The sequence below is a fragment of the Phacochoerus africanus genome, chromosome 15, assembly GCF_016906955.1.
Source record: "Phacochoerus africanus isolate WHEZ1 chromosome 15, ROS_Pafr_v1, whole genome shotgun sequence".
Taxonomy (NCBI): Eukaryota; Metazoa; Chordata; class Mammalia; order Artiodactyla; family Suidae; genus Phacochoerus; species Phacochoerus africanus.
The window spans coordinates 40,339,717-40,361,300 of record NC_062558.1 but is presented as its reverse complement, the minus strand read 5'-3'; the positions used below and the strand labels follow the sequence as shown (position 1 = coordinate 40,361,300).

Here is a 21,584-nt window from a genome sequence, read left to right as displayed (position 1 = left end):
TTGTTTTTGTCTTTTTGCTAGTTCTTGGGCCCCTCCCACGGCATATGGAGGTTCCCAGGCTAGGAGGTCTAATCGGAGCTGTAGCCACCAGCCTACGCCAGAGCCACAGCAATGCAGGATCCGAGCCACGTCTGCAACCTACACCACAGCTCACGGCAACGCCGGATCGTTAACCCACTGAGCAAGGGCAGGGACCGAACCCGCAACCTCATGGTTCCTAGTCGGATTCGTTAACTACTGTGCCACTATGGGAACTCTGTTTTTTTTTTTTTAATTTTGAATTTTTAAAAAATTTTATTCTTTTTGATGCAATGGCTGTTGGATATTTTGAAAGGGCTTGGGAGAATACATGCTGAATGTATAACTTTTTAAATTATTATTATTATTATTTTTAATAGTTATTTACCCAATACAATTTTTTTTCTACTGTACAGCACGGTGACCCAGTTACACACATGTACACATTCTTTTTTCTCACATTATCATGCTCCATCATAAGTGACTAGACATAGTTCCCAGTGCTACACAGCAGGATCTCATTGCTAATCCGTTCCAAAGGCAATAGTTTGTATCTATTAACCCCAAGCTCCCAAACCACCCCTGAATGTGTAACTTTAAAACTCAAATGCAAAAAAAAAAACCTATGCTATGTTGTTCGGTATGGTAGCCAGTTAATTTAATTAATAGCCAAGTGGCTGTTTAAGTTAGTTAAAATTAAATGCGATTAAAAATTCAAGGGAGTTCCCATTGTGGCACAGAAGAAACAAATCCAACTAGTATCCATTAGGATGTGGGTTCAATCCCTGGCCTTGCTCAGTGGGTTGGGATCCGTTGTTGCCTTACACCCGTGAGCTGTGGTGTAGGTTGCACACATGGCTTAGGTCCCGTGTGGCTGTGGCTGTGGCGTAGATAGGCAGCTATAGCTCCAATTTGACCCCTACTCTGGGAACTTCCATATGCTGTGGGTGTGGCCCTAAAAAGCAAAAAAAAAAAAAAGGAGTTCCTGTCGTTGTGCAGCAGAAACTAATCTGACTTGGAACTGTGAGGTTGCAGGTTCCATCCCTGGCCTTGCTCAGTGGGTTAAGGATCCAGGATTGCCGCAAGCTCTGGTGCAGTTTGCAGTCGCAGCTTGGATCTGGTGTTGTTGTGGCTCTGGCGTAGGCCAGCAGCTACAACTCCAATTAGACACCTAGGCTGGGAACCTCCATGTGCCATGGGTGCAGCCCTAAAATGACAAAAAAACAAAAAAAAAGAATAATAATAATAATTCAGTTCTTTGGTTGCACTAGCTACATTTCAGTGCACAGGTAGCCCTGTGTGGCTGGTGGCTACTGCATTGTACAGTGCAGAAGAATATTTTCATTATCTCAGCGAGTTCTCCTGAACAGTGTTACTCTAGAGAGAAACCTGTGAACTTTAACGCTGTTTGTATCTCATCTCACCAAAAAACGACTTCTCTGAAGGATCTTAGTGTGCTCTTCCTCAGTTTTATTCTGACAGGATCCCGTGTTGGTAACATACATTTTCTTTTTTTTTTTTAGGGCCGCACCCATGGCATAGGGAGGTGTTCAGGCTAGGGATTGAATCGGAGCTGTAGCTGCCAGCCTACACCACAGACACAGCAATGCCACATCTGAGCTGCATCTGCGACCTACACCACAGCTCACAGCAAAGCCAGATCCTTTACCCACCGAGTAAGGCCAGGGATTGAACCTGCATCCTTAAGGATGCTAGTCACATTCATTAACCACTGAGCCACGACAGGAACTCCTAACATTCATTTTCTGATTAAACTTGGAAGGCTCTTTCATCTTCAGGGGGGGAAACTATAGCCAGGAATTTAATATTAGCATGGAAGGACAGCTATGTGGGGATTCTGGGTAGAGGCTGGATTATATAATATACATGCATCTATTTTTGCTGTCTCCTCAAGCCTCACTAAACCTAGTAAAGTGTATAAAAAAAAAATAATCTCATAAGAATTGGAAGAGTGGGGAGCAGATGCCAGCAGCAAACTTTTGGAAACCAGAAAGTGATGAGTGGTAAGAGATTTGGCAGACCCAGGGAAAATGAATCCTAAGCCAACAGTTAGGAAAGTTGACAACCAGCCTGATTTACATTGCAATCTCTGGCAGGAGGGAATTGGTGGTATCAGCTAACCTCTAGAAGTCAGGTTGAGTGGGGAGGAGCTAAGTTAGGAGGATTGAAAAGCCCTTTTCAGGAGTTCGCATTGTGGTGCAGTGGGATCTCCAGCATCTCTGGAGCACTGGATTGCATGCGGGCTTGATCCCCAGCCTGGCACAGCAGGTTAAGGATCCAGTGCTGCCAGCTGCCACACAGGTTGCAACTGTGGCTTGGATCTGATCCCTGGCCTGGGAACACCATATGCTATGGGGCAGCCAAAAATGATTTAAAAAAAAAAAGAAAGAAAAGCCTTTTTCAGTTGCGGTCAGATGCCCAGCTTTCTTTCTCCACCTTGGCAAAAGACTGGAAGTTTCTGAAAGTGTAAAACAAGATCACACAAAAGTGTAGGAGGTCCATTATCCACGGTAATCATCAACAAAGTAATTAAAGATAACTTTCCCTGAACTGAAAGATGAATTTTCAGATCAAAAATGCTCAGGACAATGGATGAAAATAGACTCACAACAAAGCACATTAACGTGAAATTTCAAAACCTTGGACACAAAGAGAAGATCTTAAAGCTTCCAGGGCGGAAAATCAGGTCTCGTACAAAGGATCAAGAGTCAGAATTGTATTGGGATTCCCTACAATCCCGAAAGCTAGAACTCAGTGGAGAAAGGTTCTCAGTATTCTGGAGGAAAATTTCAACCTAGATTTTTTTTTTTGCCTTGTGGGTACTCAACAAATATTTATTTTATTTTATTTTTTTCTGTCTTTTTAGGGCCGCATCTGCAGCATATGGAGGTTCCCAGGCCAGGGGTCGAATCGGAGCTGTAGCTGCTGGCCTATGCTGCAGCCACAGCAAAGTCAGACCTCCACCACGTCTCACGGCAACACTGGATCCTTAACTCACTGAGTGAGGCCAGGGATTGAACCTGCATCCTCAGCGATGCTAGTCAGGTTCGTTTCTGCTGAGCCACGACGGGAACTCCCAACCTAGAATTCTGTATCCAGACAGACTTCAGATATGAGGCTAGAACATTTCAAACTTGCAAGAACTTTACAAGATGGAGAATGTGCTTCACCCAAACATAAGAAAGAGTACATTTTCAGGGTAAGCTATGTCCCAACTGTAAGAAGTCACCCACCAAATTGGGGCAGGTCAGAAAGATCTGGAGAGGCTTATTCATATTTGGGAAGGTGGAATTTGATAGAAAACCTGATCTGCCTAAATGTATTTAGATTTAGACAAGTGGCAGAAAAATTAGGTTTGAAATATGTAGAACAGGCGTTCCCGTCATTGTGCAGTGGTTAATGAATCCGACTAGGAACCATGAGGTTGCGGGTTCGGTCCCTGCCCTTGCTCAGTGGGTTAACGATCCGGCGTTGCCGTGAGCTGTGGTGTAGGTTGCAGACGTGGCTCGGATCCTGCGTTGCTGTGGCTCTGGCGTAGGCCGGTGGCTACAGCTCCGATTAGACCCCTAGCCTGGGAACCTCCATATGCCGAGGGAGCGGCCCAAGAAATGGCAAAAAGACCAAAAAAAAAAAAAGAAAAGAAATATGTATAACAGATAAAAACAAGGCACACAGAGGTGAAAAGGGAACGGGCAATTATTTAACTCCAGGGTTAATTCTAAAAAGCTGTGCAGCTGTGTAGCACTGGGAACTATGTCTAGTCACTTATGATGGAGCATGATAATGTGAGAAAAAAGAATGTGTACGTGTGTGTAACTGAGTCACCTTGCTGTACAGTAGAAAAAAAATAATGTATTGGGGAAATAAAAAATATATATATAAAAAATATAGAAATAAAAAGCTGTGTAGGATGGAGGTTCCATTGTGGCTCAGTGGTAACGAACCTGACTAGTATCCATGAGGATGCAGATTCAATTCCTAGCCCCGCTCAGTTGGTTAAGGATCTGGTGTTGCTGTGTGTTTAGGTCGAAGACCTTCATTATGTGTAAAGTGGGGATATGATTCCTACTCAGCTGTGCCTGGGGCTGGCAGCTGCAGCTCTGATTTGACCCCTAGCCTGGGAATGTCCATATGCCAAAGGTGCAGGCCTAAAAAGACAAACAAAGCTGTGCAGGAGAGTAAACAATTTTTTAAAGAGAAGTTGAATGCTATTTGCATATAAATTGCTGGGCTAATTCATGTTATGAAACTGAGGAATTGTGTTGGGAGAATGGGGAGTGTCTGTGGTGGAGTTGGAGGAGAGAGATCTTTGGTAGAAAGGCAAAAGTAGTAGCAGAAGCAAATTATTTAGAGGTATGGAGATAACTACCAAAATAACCAGTATTGGTGAAAAGTTGTCATTGAGTGTGGGGGCAAGGGACTGGTGTTTAGAGCAGAACTCTTTGACCTTTGACTCTGTAATTATATGCATGTATGACTAAAAACAAAAGACAGTGTTAAATCATTTATGTAGAAGACAGAGTTTTGGACATGAGTTTATTCATTGCCAATAGCCTTATAGCAGGGATTTAACCTTAAGGAAAAAAAATCAGTATTATTTTATTTCTGTATGAGTTGTGGAGTCTTATTCTACTAATAAGGCCTCCCTGCGAAATACCCTCAGAAGAAAAAGATGGCGACACCAGGGTGTTAGTCACTTGGGTCTTATTATGCCCTGCTCTGCTGCTCATGTCTTCAGGATCTGGCCTCTTTGTCGCCTGTAGAATATTGTTTCAGGGATATTTGCAAACTGCCCCTTTTTCCAGGCCTTCTGCTTATGTCCTTGTGCAGAAGGGGATGCAGTTGTGGTTACATGGATGGTGGTTGAAAGCTAAGGACTTGTCAGCATCAGTTTTTAGACCTATTGGTTTCATGTTTAGTTTCAAAACTGCAGGTGCTGTGGCTCTTGACTCCAGTCTGAGCAATGGTTTTCCCTCTGGGAGTTTCTTCATTATGTGTAAAATGGGGATATGATGCCTACCTCAAAGGCTTGCTGGTAGTAGTAGCTGATTTTGTGCTTGGGATGAGAGTAAATGCTCTACGTACTGATTGCATTTAGTCTTTGTAACAATTGTGAGATAGGTGCTGTTATCTCATTGTATGGATGGGGAACATGAAGGTCAAGGAGGTGATGGAATCTGACTGAGTTTCCACAGCTGATAGGAGGCAGAGCTAGGATTCAGTTTCTTAACCTTTTGCCCTTTAGCCAACTGTGCTTGTGACTTGCCAGGACATTCTTTCTTATGGGAGTTTTTTGTTTTTGTTTTTGTTTTTTTGTCTTTTTGGCCGTACCTGCGGCATATGGAGGTTCCCAGGCTAGGGGTCCAATCAGAGCTACAGATGCCGGACTAGCCACAGCCACAACAACGCAGGATCCAAGCCATGTCTTCGACCCACACCACAGCTCATGGCAATGCTGGATCCTTAACCCACTGAGCGAGGCCAGCGCTTAAACCCACATCCTTGTGGATACTAGCTGAGTTCGTTAACTGCTACACCACCATGAGAACTCCAGAAAGGATATTTTCTTTTTCTTTTCTTTCTTTTTATAGCCCCACCTGTGGCATATGGATGTTCCCAGGCTAGGAATTGAATCAGAGCTGCAGCTAAGGCCTATGCCACAGCAACACCAGATCTGAGCTCCATCTCTGACCTCTGCCGCAGTTTTTGGCAATGCTGGATCTTCAACCCACTGAGCAAGGCCAGGGATCGAAGCTGCATCCTCACAGACACAATGACGGGTTCACAAGGGAACTACTGAAAAGGATATTTTCTGTCCTGAGGTTTTTGCCTTTTGCCTTTCTTCTTTTTGTCCAAGTTTAAGTGAGGTTAATGAGAGTAGCTGACTGGTTGAGTTAAAGCAGTACATCTCAGCTGGGGTGATTTTGTCCCCCAGGAGATGTTTGACAGGGTCTGGAAGCAATTAGGATTGTCACAACTGAGGCCAGAGGATGGGATGCTGCTCCTGGTGTCCAGTGGGTAGAGGCCAGGAATGCTACTCAAAATCCTACAGTGTCTAAAGACAACCCCGACAATAAGGAATTATCTAGCCTCCAAAGTCAGGAGCATGGAGGTTGAAAAACCCTGGGTGAGAAAGAGGTTCACTGAATTCTGCATCCCTCCTTCTGTAGCATCCTGGTGCATGCGCTCTTTGTCTCTCCCTTCCAATGTTTGTCGTCTGACTGGTGAAATTTTCTTTCTGGGCTTGGTCTTCACAGGTTTCCGAGACACTAAAGCGTTTTGCAGGGAAGGTGACAACAGCCAGTGTGAAGGAACGAAGAGAAATCCTCAGTGAACTGGGGAAATGTGTTGCTGGAAAAGGTATTTATTTTCCATCCCTGTGGCCTAGTGATGATTTCATTTCAAACTAGAATCATTTTTTTCTGTTTAGAACCATGGTCTTTTCTCCTGATAACATCTTTCTTTTTTTCTTTTTTGGCCACCCCGTGGCATGTGGAGTTCCTGGGCCAGGGATCTGATTCGATACACAGCTCTGACCTAAGCTGCAGCTGCAGCAAATGCCAGATCCTTCACCCACTGTGCTAGGTTGGGGATCGAACCTGAGTCCCAGCACTCCCAAAATGCTGCCAATCCTGTTGCACCGCAGTGGGAACTCCCTTAAAGCATTTTCTGCCTTTACTATATGTATTTGCTTGTTATAATGTGCATTGATACATTTGGATTGGTGGAGAGTTTATCCTTCTAGATGCCAAATCTTTTTACAATTTTAACCATTTTGATTGGAAATAATTCTGAAAGATAACAGTCTTTTGTAAGTAATTTATGGGATGCAGGGGGTTCCTATTGTGGCTCAGCAGTAATGAACCTAACTAGTATCTGTGAGGCTTCGGGTTTGATCCCTGGCTCTGCTCAGTGGGTTAAGGATCCATTGATGGTGTGAGTTGTGGTGTAGGCTGGCAGCTGCAGCTCTGATTTGATCCCTAGCCCAAGACTTCCATATGTTGCAGGTGCAGCTCTAAAAAACATCAGCAGCAGGAGCTCCCATCATGGCTCAGTGGTGACAAACCTAACTAGTATCCATGGGGACGTGGGTTCAATCCCTGGCCTCACTCAGTGGGTTAAGGATCCAGCGTTGCTGCAAGCTGTGGTGTAGGTCCCAGACACGGCTTGGATCCCCTCATTGCTGTGGTTGTGGTATAGGCCAGAAGCTGCAGCTCCGATTCTGCCCCCACCCTTGGGACTTCCATCTACCTCGGGTACAGCCCTAAAAAGACGAAACAACAACAACAGCAAAATGAGGATTTACTTGTGAAGGGAAACTAGTCTTATACACCCCTCAGAGGTCACAGCAAGAACCCTCAGTTGTTGTACAGAATCAGAATAATTACATGTGCCAGCATTTCTCAAAATGGGCTGCCCAAACCCTGGGCAGGTTTTCAACAAAGAAAAAGAGGTTCAAGGAAAACGCTGAATTAAAAGGTGACATCGTGCAAACTTATATGGTCTTGGAATCCTTTGTTAGCAAATCACTTGTTACCACGGAAGAACAGTGACTGGGAAAAATGGTGCCGCAGGTCATAAAAAAATGTATTTGCATCCACTAATTTACCTTTTTTTTAAAAAAATTCATTAGTTTTAACTCAGTTTTTGCATTTCCTTTTGGTGTGTTTTTGCTATACAGCATTGGTTCTCAAAGTGTGGTCCCATGGAGTTCCCGTCGTGGCGCAGTGGTTAACGAATCCGACTAGGAACCATGAGGTTGCGGGTTCCATCCCTGGCCTTGCTCAGTGGGTTAAGGATCCGGCGTTGCCGTGAGCTGTGGTGTAGGCCAAAGGCTATGGCTCCGATTAGACCCCTAGCCTGGGAATCTCCATATGCTGCGGGAGCAGCCCTAGAAATGGCAAAAAAAAAAAAAAAAAAAATCAAAGTGTGGTCCCTAGATGCAGTATCAGCATTAGCTTAGAACTTGTTTGAGATGCAGATTCTCAAACCCACCGCAAAAACTTAGATTCTGAAAAACCATGAGGGTGGAGCCCAGCATCTGTGTTTTAACAAGCCCCTTGGCTGATTCCTCTCTTTGCTGCGATTTGATGGCCATGGTGGTATGGAGTTGGGTTTCCCCTTCTGTCAGCTGTCACTTACTAGTAAAGAGCCTACTTCCTACCACTCTTTCACTCACATTCTCATTTGTTGCTTCTGGTAACTCTTGCCTGGTTACATACCCAAGCTTGTTAAAGCTGTGTGTAAATTAAGTAAATTGCTGTTTGTGAGCTTCTTGGAGATTCTCCTTTGTATTAAAGCTCTAATGTGTGAGTTTTGTGGCACCTTCAAAAGTCTTTCTGATTATTCCTCAACAGGGTCCTAGTTAGAACAGGCTATTGTGTGGAGTTCCTGCTGTGGCATAGTGGGTTAAGGATCTGGTGTTGCCGCAGCTGTGGCAATAGGTTGCAGTTGCAGCTCGAATTTGATCCCTGTCCTGGGAACTTCCATATACCACAAGTATGGCCAAGAGAAAAAAAGGGGGCGCTCTACTGCAGTACCTACCTAATAGGAATTCAGCTAATGTGTATAAAATGCTGAGAGCAGAGCCAGGTGCTTTGTGGGCACTAGCGAAGTATTGGGAGTTGTTACTCCTCCTCCTCCACATCCTCCTCAGGTGTCCTGCATAGGCATTATGCCTTCTTACCCTCGTACTTTCGTTCATGTTCTTAACACCATTCAGCATGCACGCCCCTCACTTTCCATTTTCCACAGCCTATTCCTCTCTTAAGGCCAAGCTTCTGGTCCTTAAAACCTCCAGAAACCACTCCATTATAGGTGTTCTTCCCTTTTTTTTTTTTAAATCTACTCAACTCTTTTTTTTTGTTTGTTTTATTTATTTATTTTTTTTGTCTTTTTGCCATTTCTTGGGCCACTCCCGCGGCATATGGAGGTTCCCAGGCTAGGGGTCTAATTGGAGCTGTAGCTGCCAGCCTACACCAGAGCCACAGCAACACGGGATCTGAGCTGCGTCTGCAACCTACACCACAGCTCACGGCAACGCTGGATCGTCAACCCACTGAGCAAGGGCAGGGACCGAACCCGCAACCTCATGGTTCCTAGTCGGATTCGTTAACCACTGCGCTACGACGGGAACTCCTCTTTTTTTTTTTTTTTTTAAGGCTGCACCCACGGCATGTGGAAGTTCCCAGGCTAGGGGTCTAATTGGAGCTGTAGTTACCAGCCTGCACCAGAGCCACTGCAATGTAGGATCCGAGCCATGTTTGCAACCTATACCACAGTTCATGGCAACACCGGATCCTTGACCCACTGAGTGAGGCCAGGGATTGAACCGGCAACCTCATGGTTCCTAGTAGGATTCGTTTCTGCTGTGCCATGACAGGAACTCCATCTTCCCTTTTCTGATCCATCAGAATACTTTAATTTTTGTCCTCTGTTTTAAAACCATCTATTAGAATGTGCATAAAGAAAAGTACACGTACCATAAGTGAACAGCTTACTGAATTATTGCAAACTAAACTCAGCCATGTGACTGGGACCTGGATCAAGAAGCAGAAGAGTTCTAGAACCCTAGCACCTCCACTCAACAGCATGTTAAAATTTGAGGCCACTTGTCTTGCCTTGGTTTCATTCAGTAAACTGATGTCTGTCTGAGAGCTTTTCGGTACTAGATGTTTCTCTTGAGTCCTATTTTGTCATTACTTTTTCCTTTTGGGAATTCTATCTCAAATGTATTGGGAGTGTCCAGTGGGCCGAGATCATGTCAGCAGAATGCCTGGCTCAGGTAGATGCCCAGGAAGTGGTTTTTATAGACTAATCTCTGTATAATCTTTGGTTTTAGATTTACCGGAGGGAGCAGTGAAGGGGCTCTGCAGATTATTCTGCCTGACTCTGCATCGATACAGGTGAGTCCTAACCAAAAGCCCGGTGATTGAGCACTTTGTGCAGTGGGGTGACATAGGTAGTAGTTAGAGCCCAGACTTTGGGACCAGGCTGCCTGCATCCTGGGCAAGTTTCTTAAACTCTCTGTGCCTTAGTTTCTTCATCTGCAAGCTAGGGATGATCCTATTATCTACCTCATAGGTGGTTGTTAGTAAGTTTCAAGTTCCTGGAGCAGTGCCTGCCACTAGAGTGCTCAGTCTGTTACCAGTCATGCATGTAAAAGCACTTGGCCTAGTTTGAGGCCAAGTAAGTGTTCCATAAATGGAGCTGTTCCCTTTAACAGCCTTAAGGCTCATTTGCCTTTATTAGCTACTTCCAGAACTCTAGGATGAGGTAGATTTATCCAGTTACTTCTAATCCTCTCATCTTTGACCCACTGAAATACAGTACAATCTCATTTTCCTGAGAAAGACCAGCTTGGCCTAAGCCCGCCACCCTTGCCCTGCCCACATGTTCACTTCCCCCTTCTTTCTTCCCCCTAGAGATGCAGCCTCACGCAGGGCCCTGCAGGCAGCCATCCAGCAGTTGGCTGAGGCCCAGCCAGAAGCCACTGCTAAGAACCTTCTGAATTCTCTGCAGTCTTCAGGGATTGGCTCCAAAGCAGGTGTGCCCAGGTAAGAGGTAAAGGTGGTTGCCCACCAGGGGTTCTACTCCGGAGAAGCCGGTGCAGATGAGCAGGTGTGAACGTGCCTGTCCGCTTCCCCTTTGCAACTTTAAGTGGTGCCAGCAGTCTGCCTTCTGAATGATGGGAGGAGCCAGGGTGTCAGGCCCAGTGGAGAGACCACTTTCTTAAGGAATAGGGTTGGGAAACTATTGAAGCAAGGCTGTTTTAAGGAGAAACCACATGCCCACTGGCACTGTATGGAAGAAACCATCCTTTTTTTTCCCCTTTTTGTCTGCATCCACTGCATGTGGAAGTTCCCAGGCCAAGGATCAAACCCGCACCATAGCAGCGACCCCAGCTTTATTACTGGATCCTTAACCTGCTGAGCCACAACAGAACTCCCATCCTTTTGTTTTTATATTTGTGATTGCTATATTTGGGAGTTTGGCTGATGGGGCCTGTATGCCTTGTCCTGAATTATCACAAATGATTTGTTTAGAACCATTTTCCAGTTCTGTCCAATTGTCAGTCAGTAGAGGGTCCTACATATCAGGCTGGGCTTTGTGGTGGGTGAGCATTTGTTCTCAAGATGGAGACTGCTGGGGTTCCCATTGTCGTGCAGTGGAAACAAATCCAACTAGTAACCATGAGGTTGCGGGTTCTATCTCTGGCCTTGCCCAGTAGGTTAATGGTCAGGCATTGCCGTGAGCTGTGGTATAGGTTGCAGATGCGACTTGGATCCTGAGTTGCTGTGGCTATGGCGTAGGCCAGCAGCTATAGCTCTGATTCGATCCCTAGCCAGGGAACCTCCAAATGCCATGGGTGTTGCCCTAAAAAGACAAAAAAAAAAAAAAATGGAGGCTGGTGCTCTGAACTTAGCTCTCTTCTCCCCACTCTTCCCCTCCCCTCTTAGTAAGAGCAGTGGCTCGGCTGCCTTGTTGGCCCTGTCCTGGACCTGCCTACTGGTTCGCATTGTCTTTCCTGCAAGAGCCAAGCGGCAAGGAGACATCTGGAACAAACTGGTAGGTTCCTTAGGCATTTGGAATCATGCTGGTTAGCTCTCTGCACAGAGTTTGAACATATGTAAGCACCTTCACCAGTGCTCTTAGTGCCAGGTGACCAGGCACTTTGAGTTCTCCTGGGGTGTGTGACTGATGGATGGATGTGAGCGCAGCATAATGACGTTCATCTATTTATCAAATGTCTTTGAACTTTTCTGCATCAGGCATGGTGCCTAGGCCTTGGGAATACAGTGATGGGCAAGAGAAATGTGGTCTCTGCCTTCAGGGCATGTGTGGAAGACAGCGGAAAATAAGAAACCAGAAAATGCAATAATGTAAATCATTTTGTTTTTTTCTGGCTAATCATTCCTTTCGCTGTGTTTGGATTTCAGTGTTGAGCTGGCTGATGTGGTTCTTGCCATGTGCTTTGAACCTTAAATTCTCTCTTCTGTTCTATGCCTGTTCCTTTCACATTCCCTGCCTTGCCTTTCAGCATGTTTTCCAACCAGAGTTTGGGAGGTTCTTTTGAATGTCTGATTGTGCTTAGTGGAGGGGAAGAGGAATGGTCTTATAGTTTAACAAAAAGAGTGAGGATCTTGGTACGGATCTGATTCTTGGCCACAAAGTTTGGCCAAGTACCAACATCTGAGTCCATTTCCCATTTGCAAAATGAGAAAAAGTACTACCCACCCATATATCTCAACGAGTTGTCATGAAAATGGGCTCAGAGGAGGTGCAAAGGGGCTGTAGAAACTTGTTGAAGGCTGTGCAGGTAAATTGGGAGTGGCATTGGAACTCCATAAGCAGCTCTACTGGACACAGCCAGCTGGTAAGACATATTGCTGGCCTCATCCATGGAAGTTTATCCAGCAAACTTCTGGGGATGACATAGAATTGCCGTCAGCAATTGACAGAAGGATAAGGCCACTGAAACTCACAGGTGGGTATGCCGGAAATCCCCCTTCAGAGTGTGGGTTTCATTGTCACCAAAAGACCATCTTATAAGATGGTTCATCATAGGTTCTCTTGTTGACATGTCTCTAGTGAATTCTCATAATCATCATCCAAGGTAAGTCAATGTGCTTCTGAGTTAGTGAGTGGGCGGGGTCAACCCTGGAGTAATTGCAGGATGCATCAAGAGCTTGAGACCATGGTGGTTTTTTCTTTTTCTTTTTTGCTTTCTTTCTTTCTTTTTTTTTTTTTTTTGGTTTTTAGGGCCTCATCCACGGCATATGGAAATTCCCAGGCTAGGAGTCAAATCAGAGCCGCAGCTACTGGCCTACACCACAGCCACAGCAACTCAGGATCCAAGCTGTGTCAGTGACCTGTACCACAGCTTACCCCCACGCCGGATTCCCAACCCACTAAGCGAAGCCAGGGATCGAACTTGCATCCTCATTGATACTAGTCGGATTCATTATCACTGCCACAACAGGGACTCCCATGGTGGTTTTTTCTGTGTCTTGAACCTGGGTTTTTCTTTTGCTGGTTGCTAATGTTAACTATACACATAGGTTTTAGTTCATTCAGTCACTGAAGTATTTGTTGAGGGCCCCCTATGTGCCAGGTGCTGTTCCAGGAGCTGAGGCTGAAGCAGGAATAAGACAGAGGACCTTGCTTTCTCAGAGCTTATACTTCTGGGGAGAAGGTAGACCCAAACAGGTCCACACATACATGATAAGGTGTAGGTCACGCCTGCAGCATGTGAAAGTTCCCGGGGTAGGGATTGAACCCATGCCATACCAGCAACTCGAGCCACTGCAGTGACAGTGCTAGATTCTTAACTTGCTGCACCACAGGGAACTCCTGGCAGACGTCTTAATCATGTCTTTTTTTCTCAGGGTGACAGTCCACACTGCTCAGCAGTGACATTGGGTGTTTGTGGCACCTACAGTTTCTGTGAAGCTTTTATTTATTTATTTATTTATTTATTTATTTTTTGTCTTTTTGCCATTTCTTGGGCCGCTCTGGCAGCATATGGAGGTTCCCAGGCTAGGGGTCTAATCGGAGCTGTAGCTGCCAGCCTATGCCAGAGCCACAGCAATGCAGGATCTGAGCCGCGTCTGCGACCTACACCACAGCTCACGGCAACGCCAGATTGTTAACCCACTGAGCAAGGGCAGGGATCGAACCCGCAACCTCATGGTTCCTAGTCGGATTCGTTAACCACTGCGCCACGACGGGAACTCCTGTGAAGCTTTTAAATTGAGCACCTGCTATGTGCTTCACTCTGGGTTGGACAGTGAGCTCCCCACAGGCAGGATCTTCATATCAGTCTTCACTTCTGTATCCACAGTGCCTAGCATAGTGTCTGCCATTTAGTCAGTGTTCAGTAAGTATCTGGAATTAATGAAGGAAAAGTCAAGGCACATGAAGAAATACATGAAAAAGGATACTTATCCTTTTCCTCGCTGTCATTTACCCCACTAGAATTATGTATTAATTTGTGTGTTTATGTGTTTAGTATCTTTTTCTCCCTCGGGATTATGAGGTGCATGAAAGCAAGGACCATGTCTGTCTATTCTCCATGTGTTTTCATCATCTGACTTGTAGTGGGTACTCAACAAATATTTCATTCAAAGTGCTTGAATGAACAGATGTAGTTCCAGGATAGGGCTAAGTATGAGGGGGTAGAGGGAAGAGGATCTGGCTGGAGTTGAGTGAGAGAGGCCTGGTGGAGGTGACCTGTGGTTCTGGTGGGCCGGATGAAGGCCTTGGGCAGGCTGTGAGGGTCCTGGGACCTCCACTCCCATTTTACACCTAGACCTGAGCCTCTTCCTGTCCCGGCAGGTGGAGGTGCAGTGCCTGCTCCTGCTGGAGGTGTTCGGCGGCTCCCACAAGCACGCTGTGGATGGTGCTGTGAAGAAGCTCACCAAGCTATGGAAAGAGGTGACAGGAGGCAGCAGGGGTGGTGGGCATTGCTTCTTCCATGCACTCTCACTGGCTCTGATACACCTGCTTTGCCTGTTCCCCTTCAGAACCCGGGGCTGGTGGAGCAGTATTTGTCTGCCATTCTCAGCCTGGAACCCAACCAGAACTACGCAGGCATGCTGGGGCTGCTGGTGCAGTTCTGCACGAGCCACAAGGAGATGGATGTGGTCAACCGGCGCAAGGCAGGTGGACTCACTGGAAGGGAGGAGGGGAACCCTGTTTTGCCTTGGTGGCCCCAGTCACTGATCTTATCTGAAGTTTGTTGGTTTTCCCGCCTGAGACCTTGGCCTTTCACGGTGATGTATGAACGTGAGGGGTTGGAAAGTTTCGCCTCCAGTTCTGGCTTGGGGTGGATCCTGCCATAGTTACTGAGAGGGTGATTTGTCTGTTCATGCAGTCATTTATTCACCCACCATCGAGCAGCTTCCTCGAGCCAAGCTTTGTGCCAGGTGTTGGGGATGCAGCAGTGAACAAGAGAGCTATGATCCCCACTGGGTGGGACTGAGTCTGAGGAGGCTGCCATCAGACAGGTTGTCATCTCATTACTTCTGTGAGAAGTGCTACAAAGGAAAAGCACGAGAGGCTGTGGCACCGTGTTGGGGACCTGACTTAGGCTGCGAGTCAGGGAACACATCTCTAATGAAGGAACTGAAAGGGTGAATAAGTGTTACAAAGTCAAGAGGCGAGGAAGGGCATTTCCGGCAGAGAAAGAAGCGTGTGGGCAGAGATGTCGAAGAGACAAGTGTGATTGTAGGGGCACATGGGTACCTGGGTGAGAGAAGGTAGCAGGCAGCCTGGGAGCCATGCCAAGGATTTGGACTTGACTCTAGGAGCCATGGACAGCTCTGGAAAGCTTTTAGATGGGGAATGGCATGATCACTGGGACTCTCATGCTTGACACTGTGACATTTGGGGGCACCAATGGGTGCTTTTTAGAAGTGCTCCCACAGGAGGAATCTCAGAACGTCCAGATCTAACCAGGTCTTCTCTGTATTCTCTAGACTGCCCTGCTGGAGTTTTACATGAAGAATATCCTGATGAGCAAAGTAAAGCCTCAGAAGTATCTGTTGGTGAGTGAGAGGTAGCCCTTATTCACCCCAACAAGCTAAATCCTGTTTTAAATTCTGTGATTCAGACCATCCCTTATCCTCTGTTCCCATGAGGGATGGGTGCCTGACTCCTTTCTCTTTGTAGGATAATTGTGCCCCTCTACTCCGATACATGTCCCACTCGGAGTTTAAGGAGCTGATACTGCCCACCATACAGAAGTCTTTACTGAGAAGTCCAGAGAATGTTATTGAAAGTAGGTCACTGCCATACTGGATGGTGGGAGGGAGATGAAATTGCCTGATGAATCGGGTCCCTGCTACTTGGCAGCAGGAAATAGGGGGTAGGACTGTATTCACAGTTTACCTCTTTGGGCCCTTGGGAGAGAGGTCAGGGACCCTTAAGAGAATATGTTGAAAATCATGGGGGAGTTTCCCTGGTGGCTCAGCCAGTTAAGGATCTGGTGTTGTCACTGCTGTGGCTCGGGTTTGATCCCTCTCTGACCCAGGAACTTCCATCTCCTGTAGGCATGCCCCCCGCGCCCTCCACCCACGAAAAGTCATGGGCCCTCTTGCTAGAAGAATGCGCAAAAGTATACCCACTTAAAATACTGCATACATTTTTAGAGGCCTGAGAACCTTCTGGAAACCAGGTTAAGAACCTCTGTTCTAGGAGTTTCCTCTGTGGTGCAGTGGGTTAGGGATCTGGTGTTGTCTCTGCAGTGGTACAGGTTCGATCCCCAGCTGGGCACAGTGGGTTAAGGATCAGGCATTGCCATAACTGTGGTGTAGGTCACAGCTGTGGCTCAGATTCAGTCCCTGGCTTAGGAACTCCATATGCAGTAGGTGTAGCCAAAAAAGAAAAAGGGGAAAAAAAACCCTCTGTTCTAGACATTTGACCTTGGTGTGGAGGTGGCACTTGAAACCATAGGATATGAGAGTTGAGTCCTTGTTTATCTTGGTAAGAGGTGTAGGTGGAGTGTTGGAGGGACAGTTTTTTCCTGATTGAGAAGGGGCAGTGTATATCCTTATGGCAGAGAACAGTGGGACGAAGGTGTGACCACTGTGTGACCATATAGAGATGAAGAGTGTCTAGATAACAGGCCTGAACATGGCTATGGAGTGGGGCAAACACAGGCATTTCCACTTGAGGCTGACATGTGCTTGCTTTCTGTCCCCATCAGCTATCTCCAGCCTCCTGGCATCAGTGACTCTCGATCTCAGCCAGTATGCCCTGGACATCGTAAAAGGACTGGCTGGTGAGTGCCCTGACCCCCCTCTAGCCCCTAGAATGGCACCTTGGGTTTGGTTGTACTTGTCCCAATCATTGTGAAAAAAAATGAGGTAGGGGACAGCTCAGTTTAGAAATAAATCACATTCACATAGATTTTCCCCTGAGAACCTTTATAATGAGTGCACAGAGCTAGGATTGAAGAGTAGGGAGCAGGAAAAACAAAGATGAGAGCCAGGATACTCAGCTCGTGGCAGCTTGTGAGCAGCAGCTCTCCATGTCCAGGTCAGCTGAAATCCAACAGTCCCCGCCTGATGGACGAAGCCGTGCTGGCGCTGCGGAACCTGGCCCGCCAGTGCAGTGACTCTTCGGTGACAGAGGCCCTGGCCAGGCACCTGTTTGCTATCCTCGGAGGTGGGCAAGCCTTACTGGGCATGAAGGTGGCTGAGGGGTGGCTGAAGGGACCTGATGGGGCTCAGTGCTCTGAATCTGCTTGTGTCAAAAATATATATGTGTGGGAGTTCCCGTCATGGTGAAGTGGAAACGAATCGGACTAGGAATCATGAGGTTTCAGGTTCGATCCCTGGCCTTGCTCAGTGGGTTAAGGATCCGGTGTGTATGTGTGAAGTGAATAGAAGCCCATGCAGGGCAGTATGGGTGAGGGTGATCTCAGTTTTAAGTGTAGATATTTATTTACATACGGAAAAACAAAAGAGAAATATACCAAACTGTTAATATTTTTGAGTACTGGGAACATGGATGAATTTTAGATGTTGTTTTTTATATTTTGTTTGTTACATTTTCTGAAAGAGCATATTATTTACTTTTTTTTTTTTTTGGCTTTTTGGGGCCATACCTGCAGCATATGGAGGTTCCTAGCCTAGGGGTCAAATCGGATCTATAGCTGCTGGCCTATACCACAGCCACAGCAACACAGTATCCAAGCTGCATCTGCAACCTATACCACAGCTCACGGCAATGCCAGATCCTTAACCCACCGAGTGAGGCCAGGGATCGAACTCACAACCTCATGGTTGCTAGTCAATTCGTTTCTGCTGCGTCACAACAAGAACTTCTTATTTACTCTTTTAGTCAAAAAAAAAAAAAAAAAGCCGGTATGTAATTTTAAGCCCAGTTTCATGATAGAAAGGCTGCTTCTGGAATCAGAAACTAGGTCACAGATGTAGCTTGGATCTCATGTTGCTGTGGCTCTGGTGTAGGCCATTGGCTTAGCTCTGATGGACCCCTAGGCTGGGAACCTCCATATGCCGCAGATGTTGTCCTAAAAAGACAAAAAGACCAAAAAAAAAAAAAAAAAAAGAACCTATCTTGATGTCATACCACGTATGCCTTTTGGGAAATTTGGCAGATGTGAATTTTGAATCTTTGCTGTCTCTCCTCTCAGGCTCGGAAGGAAAACTAACTATTGTGGCCCAGAAGATCAGTGTCCTCTCAGGTACAGAGCTTTTCCATGGGTGGTAGGAAGTGTAGTAGTAGACGGTGTAACGTAACTGTTAGGTGAGTCCATTGGATCTTGACGCCTCTGACAACCTTGGACATCCCAGCGTGGCTTCTGTGAAAGGCAGGGCATCTGGGGGGTGGGGGGTGGGGGTTGAGGGAGGGTCAGTGATGGCCAGAGGAGAGGCATGGCTGCCCAGGAGGTGGGCGGCGTCAGCAAGACTGACAGATTGGCAGTTGTGCACTGACAGGCTGAGCAGGGAATCCTCTGACTTGCAGGAATCGGGAGTGTCAGTCATCATGCGGTGTCTGGCCCTTCTAGTCAAGTTCTGAATGGGACCGTGGCTGAACTGTTCATCCCATTCCTCCAGCAAGAAGGTAATTCTATGCAGCATGGGGAGGACGCAGCCTGGACCCATCCTTGACCCAGTTTTCAGAGTTGAAGCCTGCTGTGAACCTCTTCTGAAGGCCTTCTTCCTCTCTCTTTACTCCTTCTTGCTTTTGTGGAAACTGGCAGTGATGTGACATTGGCCTAAGACACTGGGCTCACTGGCCTTCTGCTTCTTGCCCTAGTTCATGAAGGCACCTTGGTGCACGCCGTCTCTGTCCTGGCTCTCTGGTGTAACCGGTTCACCACGGAAGTGCCCAGGAAGCTCACTGAGTGGTTCAAGAAAGCCTTCAGCCTTAAAACTTCCACCTCTGCAGTGAGGCACGCCTACCTGCAGTGCATGTTGGTCTGCTTCCGAGGTGAGATGCTTCCCCCACAGAGGTGACCCAGTCTTTAGAGCATCATCATGGTTCCGGGCTTTTTCTTTTGGTCCAGCTTATTTTGCATCATTTCCTCCTGAGCTGCTGGGAGCATCTAGTCATCCATAAAGCCTAGAATTGGAGCCCAATCTTCTCGACAGATTTGGGCTTCTCCCCCTTATTAGACCTTCAGAATACACAGCTTTATTCAGAGAGGACCCACAACCAGAACCTGTTACTCTTTTTTCTGAAATCACAGAGAAGTGATTCTGATAAGATTGATTTATAAGGTGTAAATTACGTAGTCTTTACACCAGACCCATTAGAAACAACCACTGCCCTCACTTCAGTGCTGACACATATCCTCCCCAAGTAAAGCTGTAGGAACTTGATCTTCAAGGTAAAAATCCCTAATACTGATTTCCACCTCTGAGATGCGGTGTATTTCACTTAGAGTTTAAACTTATGATGAGTTCTATTTAGAGAAATGTTCTGTTTAGAGAAATGATTCCAGAGCTGCCTCTAAAGAGGCGACCCCTTTCTGTACAGTGTCTGCAGTTGTATGTGGGTGTGCAGTTTTATTGTACCGATCAAACTTGATTTTAGATTGAGTTCTAGATAGCCAAGTCTTGGGTTTAACCTAGTCTCTTGAGCTTGAGCTAGTTCTGCTCGATACTTTAAAAAAACGAATAAAAGGAAGTTCCTGTTGTGGCTCACTGGTAATGAGCCCGACTAGTATCCATGAAGATGCAGGTTCGATCCCTGGCCTCACCCAGTAGGTTAAGGATCTGGCGTTGCCATGAGCTGTGGTGTAAGTCACAGATGAGGCTCGGATCCTGAGTTGCTGTGGCTGTGGCGTAGGCTGGCAGCTACAGCTCTGATTTGACCCCTAGCCTGGGAACTTCCATATGCCATGGGTGTGGCCCTAAAAAAGAATAAAAACATAAAATAAGCCTTTAAAATACACAGTTCCTTCTTTTCTTTTTTTTCCTTTTTAAGGCCACACCTGTGGCATATGGAAGTTCCCAGGCTAGGGGACAAATGGGAACTGTAGCTGCTGGCCTACACTACAGCCACAGCAACTTACCACAGCTCATGGCAACACCAGATCCTTAACCCACTGATCGAGGCCAAGGATTGAACCCGTATCCTCATGGATCCTAGTTGGCCTTAACTGCTGAGCCACCATGGGAACCCCCTAAAATTCACATTTCTTGGAGTTCCCGTCGTGGTACAGAGGAAACGAATCTGACTAGGAACCATGAGTTGCGGGTTCGATCCCTGGCCTAGCTCAGTGGGTTAAGGATCTGGCGTTGCCATGAGCTGTGGTGTAGGTCACAGATGCCTCTCAGATCTGGCATTAGTGTGGCTGTGGTGTTAGGCCGGCAGCTGTAGCTCCACTTAGATCCATAGCCTGGGAACCTCCATATGCTGCAGGTGCAGCCCTAAAAAGCAAATAAATAAATAAATAAAATAAAATACACATTTCTCGGATTCAAGTCCATAACATCATCCAAATGAAATACTTGTTTCGTTATAATTCACCAGCTTAGTCGTTGGTTATGGGTTTAAAAAAAAAAAAAAAGAAAGAAAACGTGGGTTTAGCTAGTGTTTTTTTGTTTTTTTTGTTTTTTGGCTTTTCTAGAGCTGCTCTGGTGGCATATGGAGGTTCCCAGGCTAGGGGTCTAATCAGAGCTGTAGCCACCAGCCTACACCACAGCCACAGCAATGTGGGCACTGAGCCGAGTCTGCAACCTACACCACAGCTCACGGCAACGCCGGATCCTTAACCCACTGAGCAAGGCCAGGGATGGAACCCGCAACCTCATGGTTCCTAGTCGGACTCGTTAACCACTGAGCCACGACAGGAACTCCTAGCTAGTTTTAATAGATGTCTCCTTTTTTCTTTTTTAAATTGAGTTTAGTTTATAGGTCAACAGATAGGTTCTGGTTTTGAAATTGGGGTCCAGAGGTTGTCTGGTGTGGGAGAAGAGCCCCAGTGAGAACTGGTCGACTTAGAGTTGGCCCTGGCTCTTCCTCAACCAGCTGTGTGGCCTTGGGCAACTCACTTCACCTCTCTTGGTCTATTTTCTTGTCCATCAGATGAATGGCTAGACTATTGGATTAGTAAGGACCCTTCTAGCTCTAACTTCATGGTTGTAGAGTTTGACTTAAGCCCCAGGTTCTAATTCCACTTCTTCAGGATATTTGAAAGGTAACTGAAGGGTGTTAGTTCAGATGTAGGTGGTTAACTCCTTTCTGGAGTAGTCTTGTCACCCTCATGATTGGAGTGTTCTGTAAGGTGCTTGTCCTCTCTCCACAGGTGACACGCTGTTGCAGGCCCTGGAGTTGTTGCCCTTGCTCATCCAGACAGTGGAGAAGGCAGCTGCCCAAAGCACTCAGGTTCCCATAATCACTGAAGGGGTCGCTGCTGCCTTGCTGCTGTCAAAGCTTTCGGTGGCTGACTCACAGGCTGGTAAGAGTCCAGAAATGTCCAGGATGCTAGCAGACAAGGCCTCTTTCAGAGCCCTTGGAAGGAGTGCCTTGATGTTGAGGATTTTATAGGATCAGCTTGGCCACTTACT

General features: G+C 46.5%; 1 protein-coding gene across 3 annotated transcripts in view; it reads left to right on the top strand.

The window, feature by feature from the left end:
* The window catches only part of GCN1 (GCN1 activator of EIF2AK4), a 65,487-nt gene that overhangs the window by 2,274 nt on the left and 41,629 nt on the right, over positions 1–21,584 (top strand). For all 3 annotated transcript variants that reach the window (XM_047762773.1, XM_047762772.1, XM_047762771.1), the window contains exons 2-15: positions 6,297–6,399; positions 9,881–9,944; positions 10,464–10,595; positions 11,499–11,607; positions 14,377–14,475; positions 14,565–14,699; positions 15,519–15,587; positions 15,712–15,820; positions 16,748–16,822; positions 17,080–17,208; positions 18,200–18,250; positions 18,532–18,630; positions 18,826–18,999; positions 21,323–21,475. In XM_047762773.1, coding sequence (XP_047618729.1) covers positions 6,297–6,399; positions 9,881–9,944; positions 10,464–10,595; positions 11,499–11,607; positions 14,377–14,475; positions 14,565–14,699; positions 15,519–15,587; positions 15,712–15,820; positions 16,748–16,822; positions 17,080–17,208; positions 18,200–18,250; positions 18,532–18,630; positions 18,826–18,999; positions 21,323–21,475 — 1,501 coding nt within the window. The remainder of the gene's footprint in view (positions 1–6,296; positions 6,400–9,880; positions 9,945–10,463; positions 10,596–11,498; positions 11,608–14,376; positions 14,476–14,564; positions 14,700–15,518; positions 15,588–15,711; positions 15,821–16,747; positions 16,823–17,079; positions 17,209–18,199; positions 18,251–18,531; positions 18,631–18,825; positions 19,000–21,322; positions 21,476–21,584) is intronic.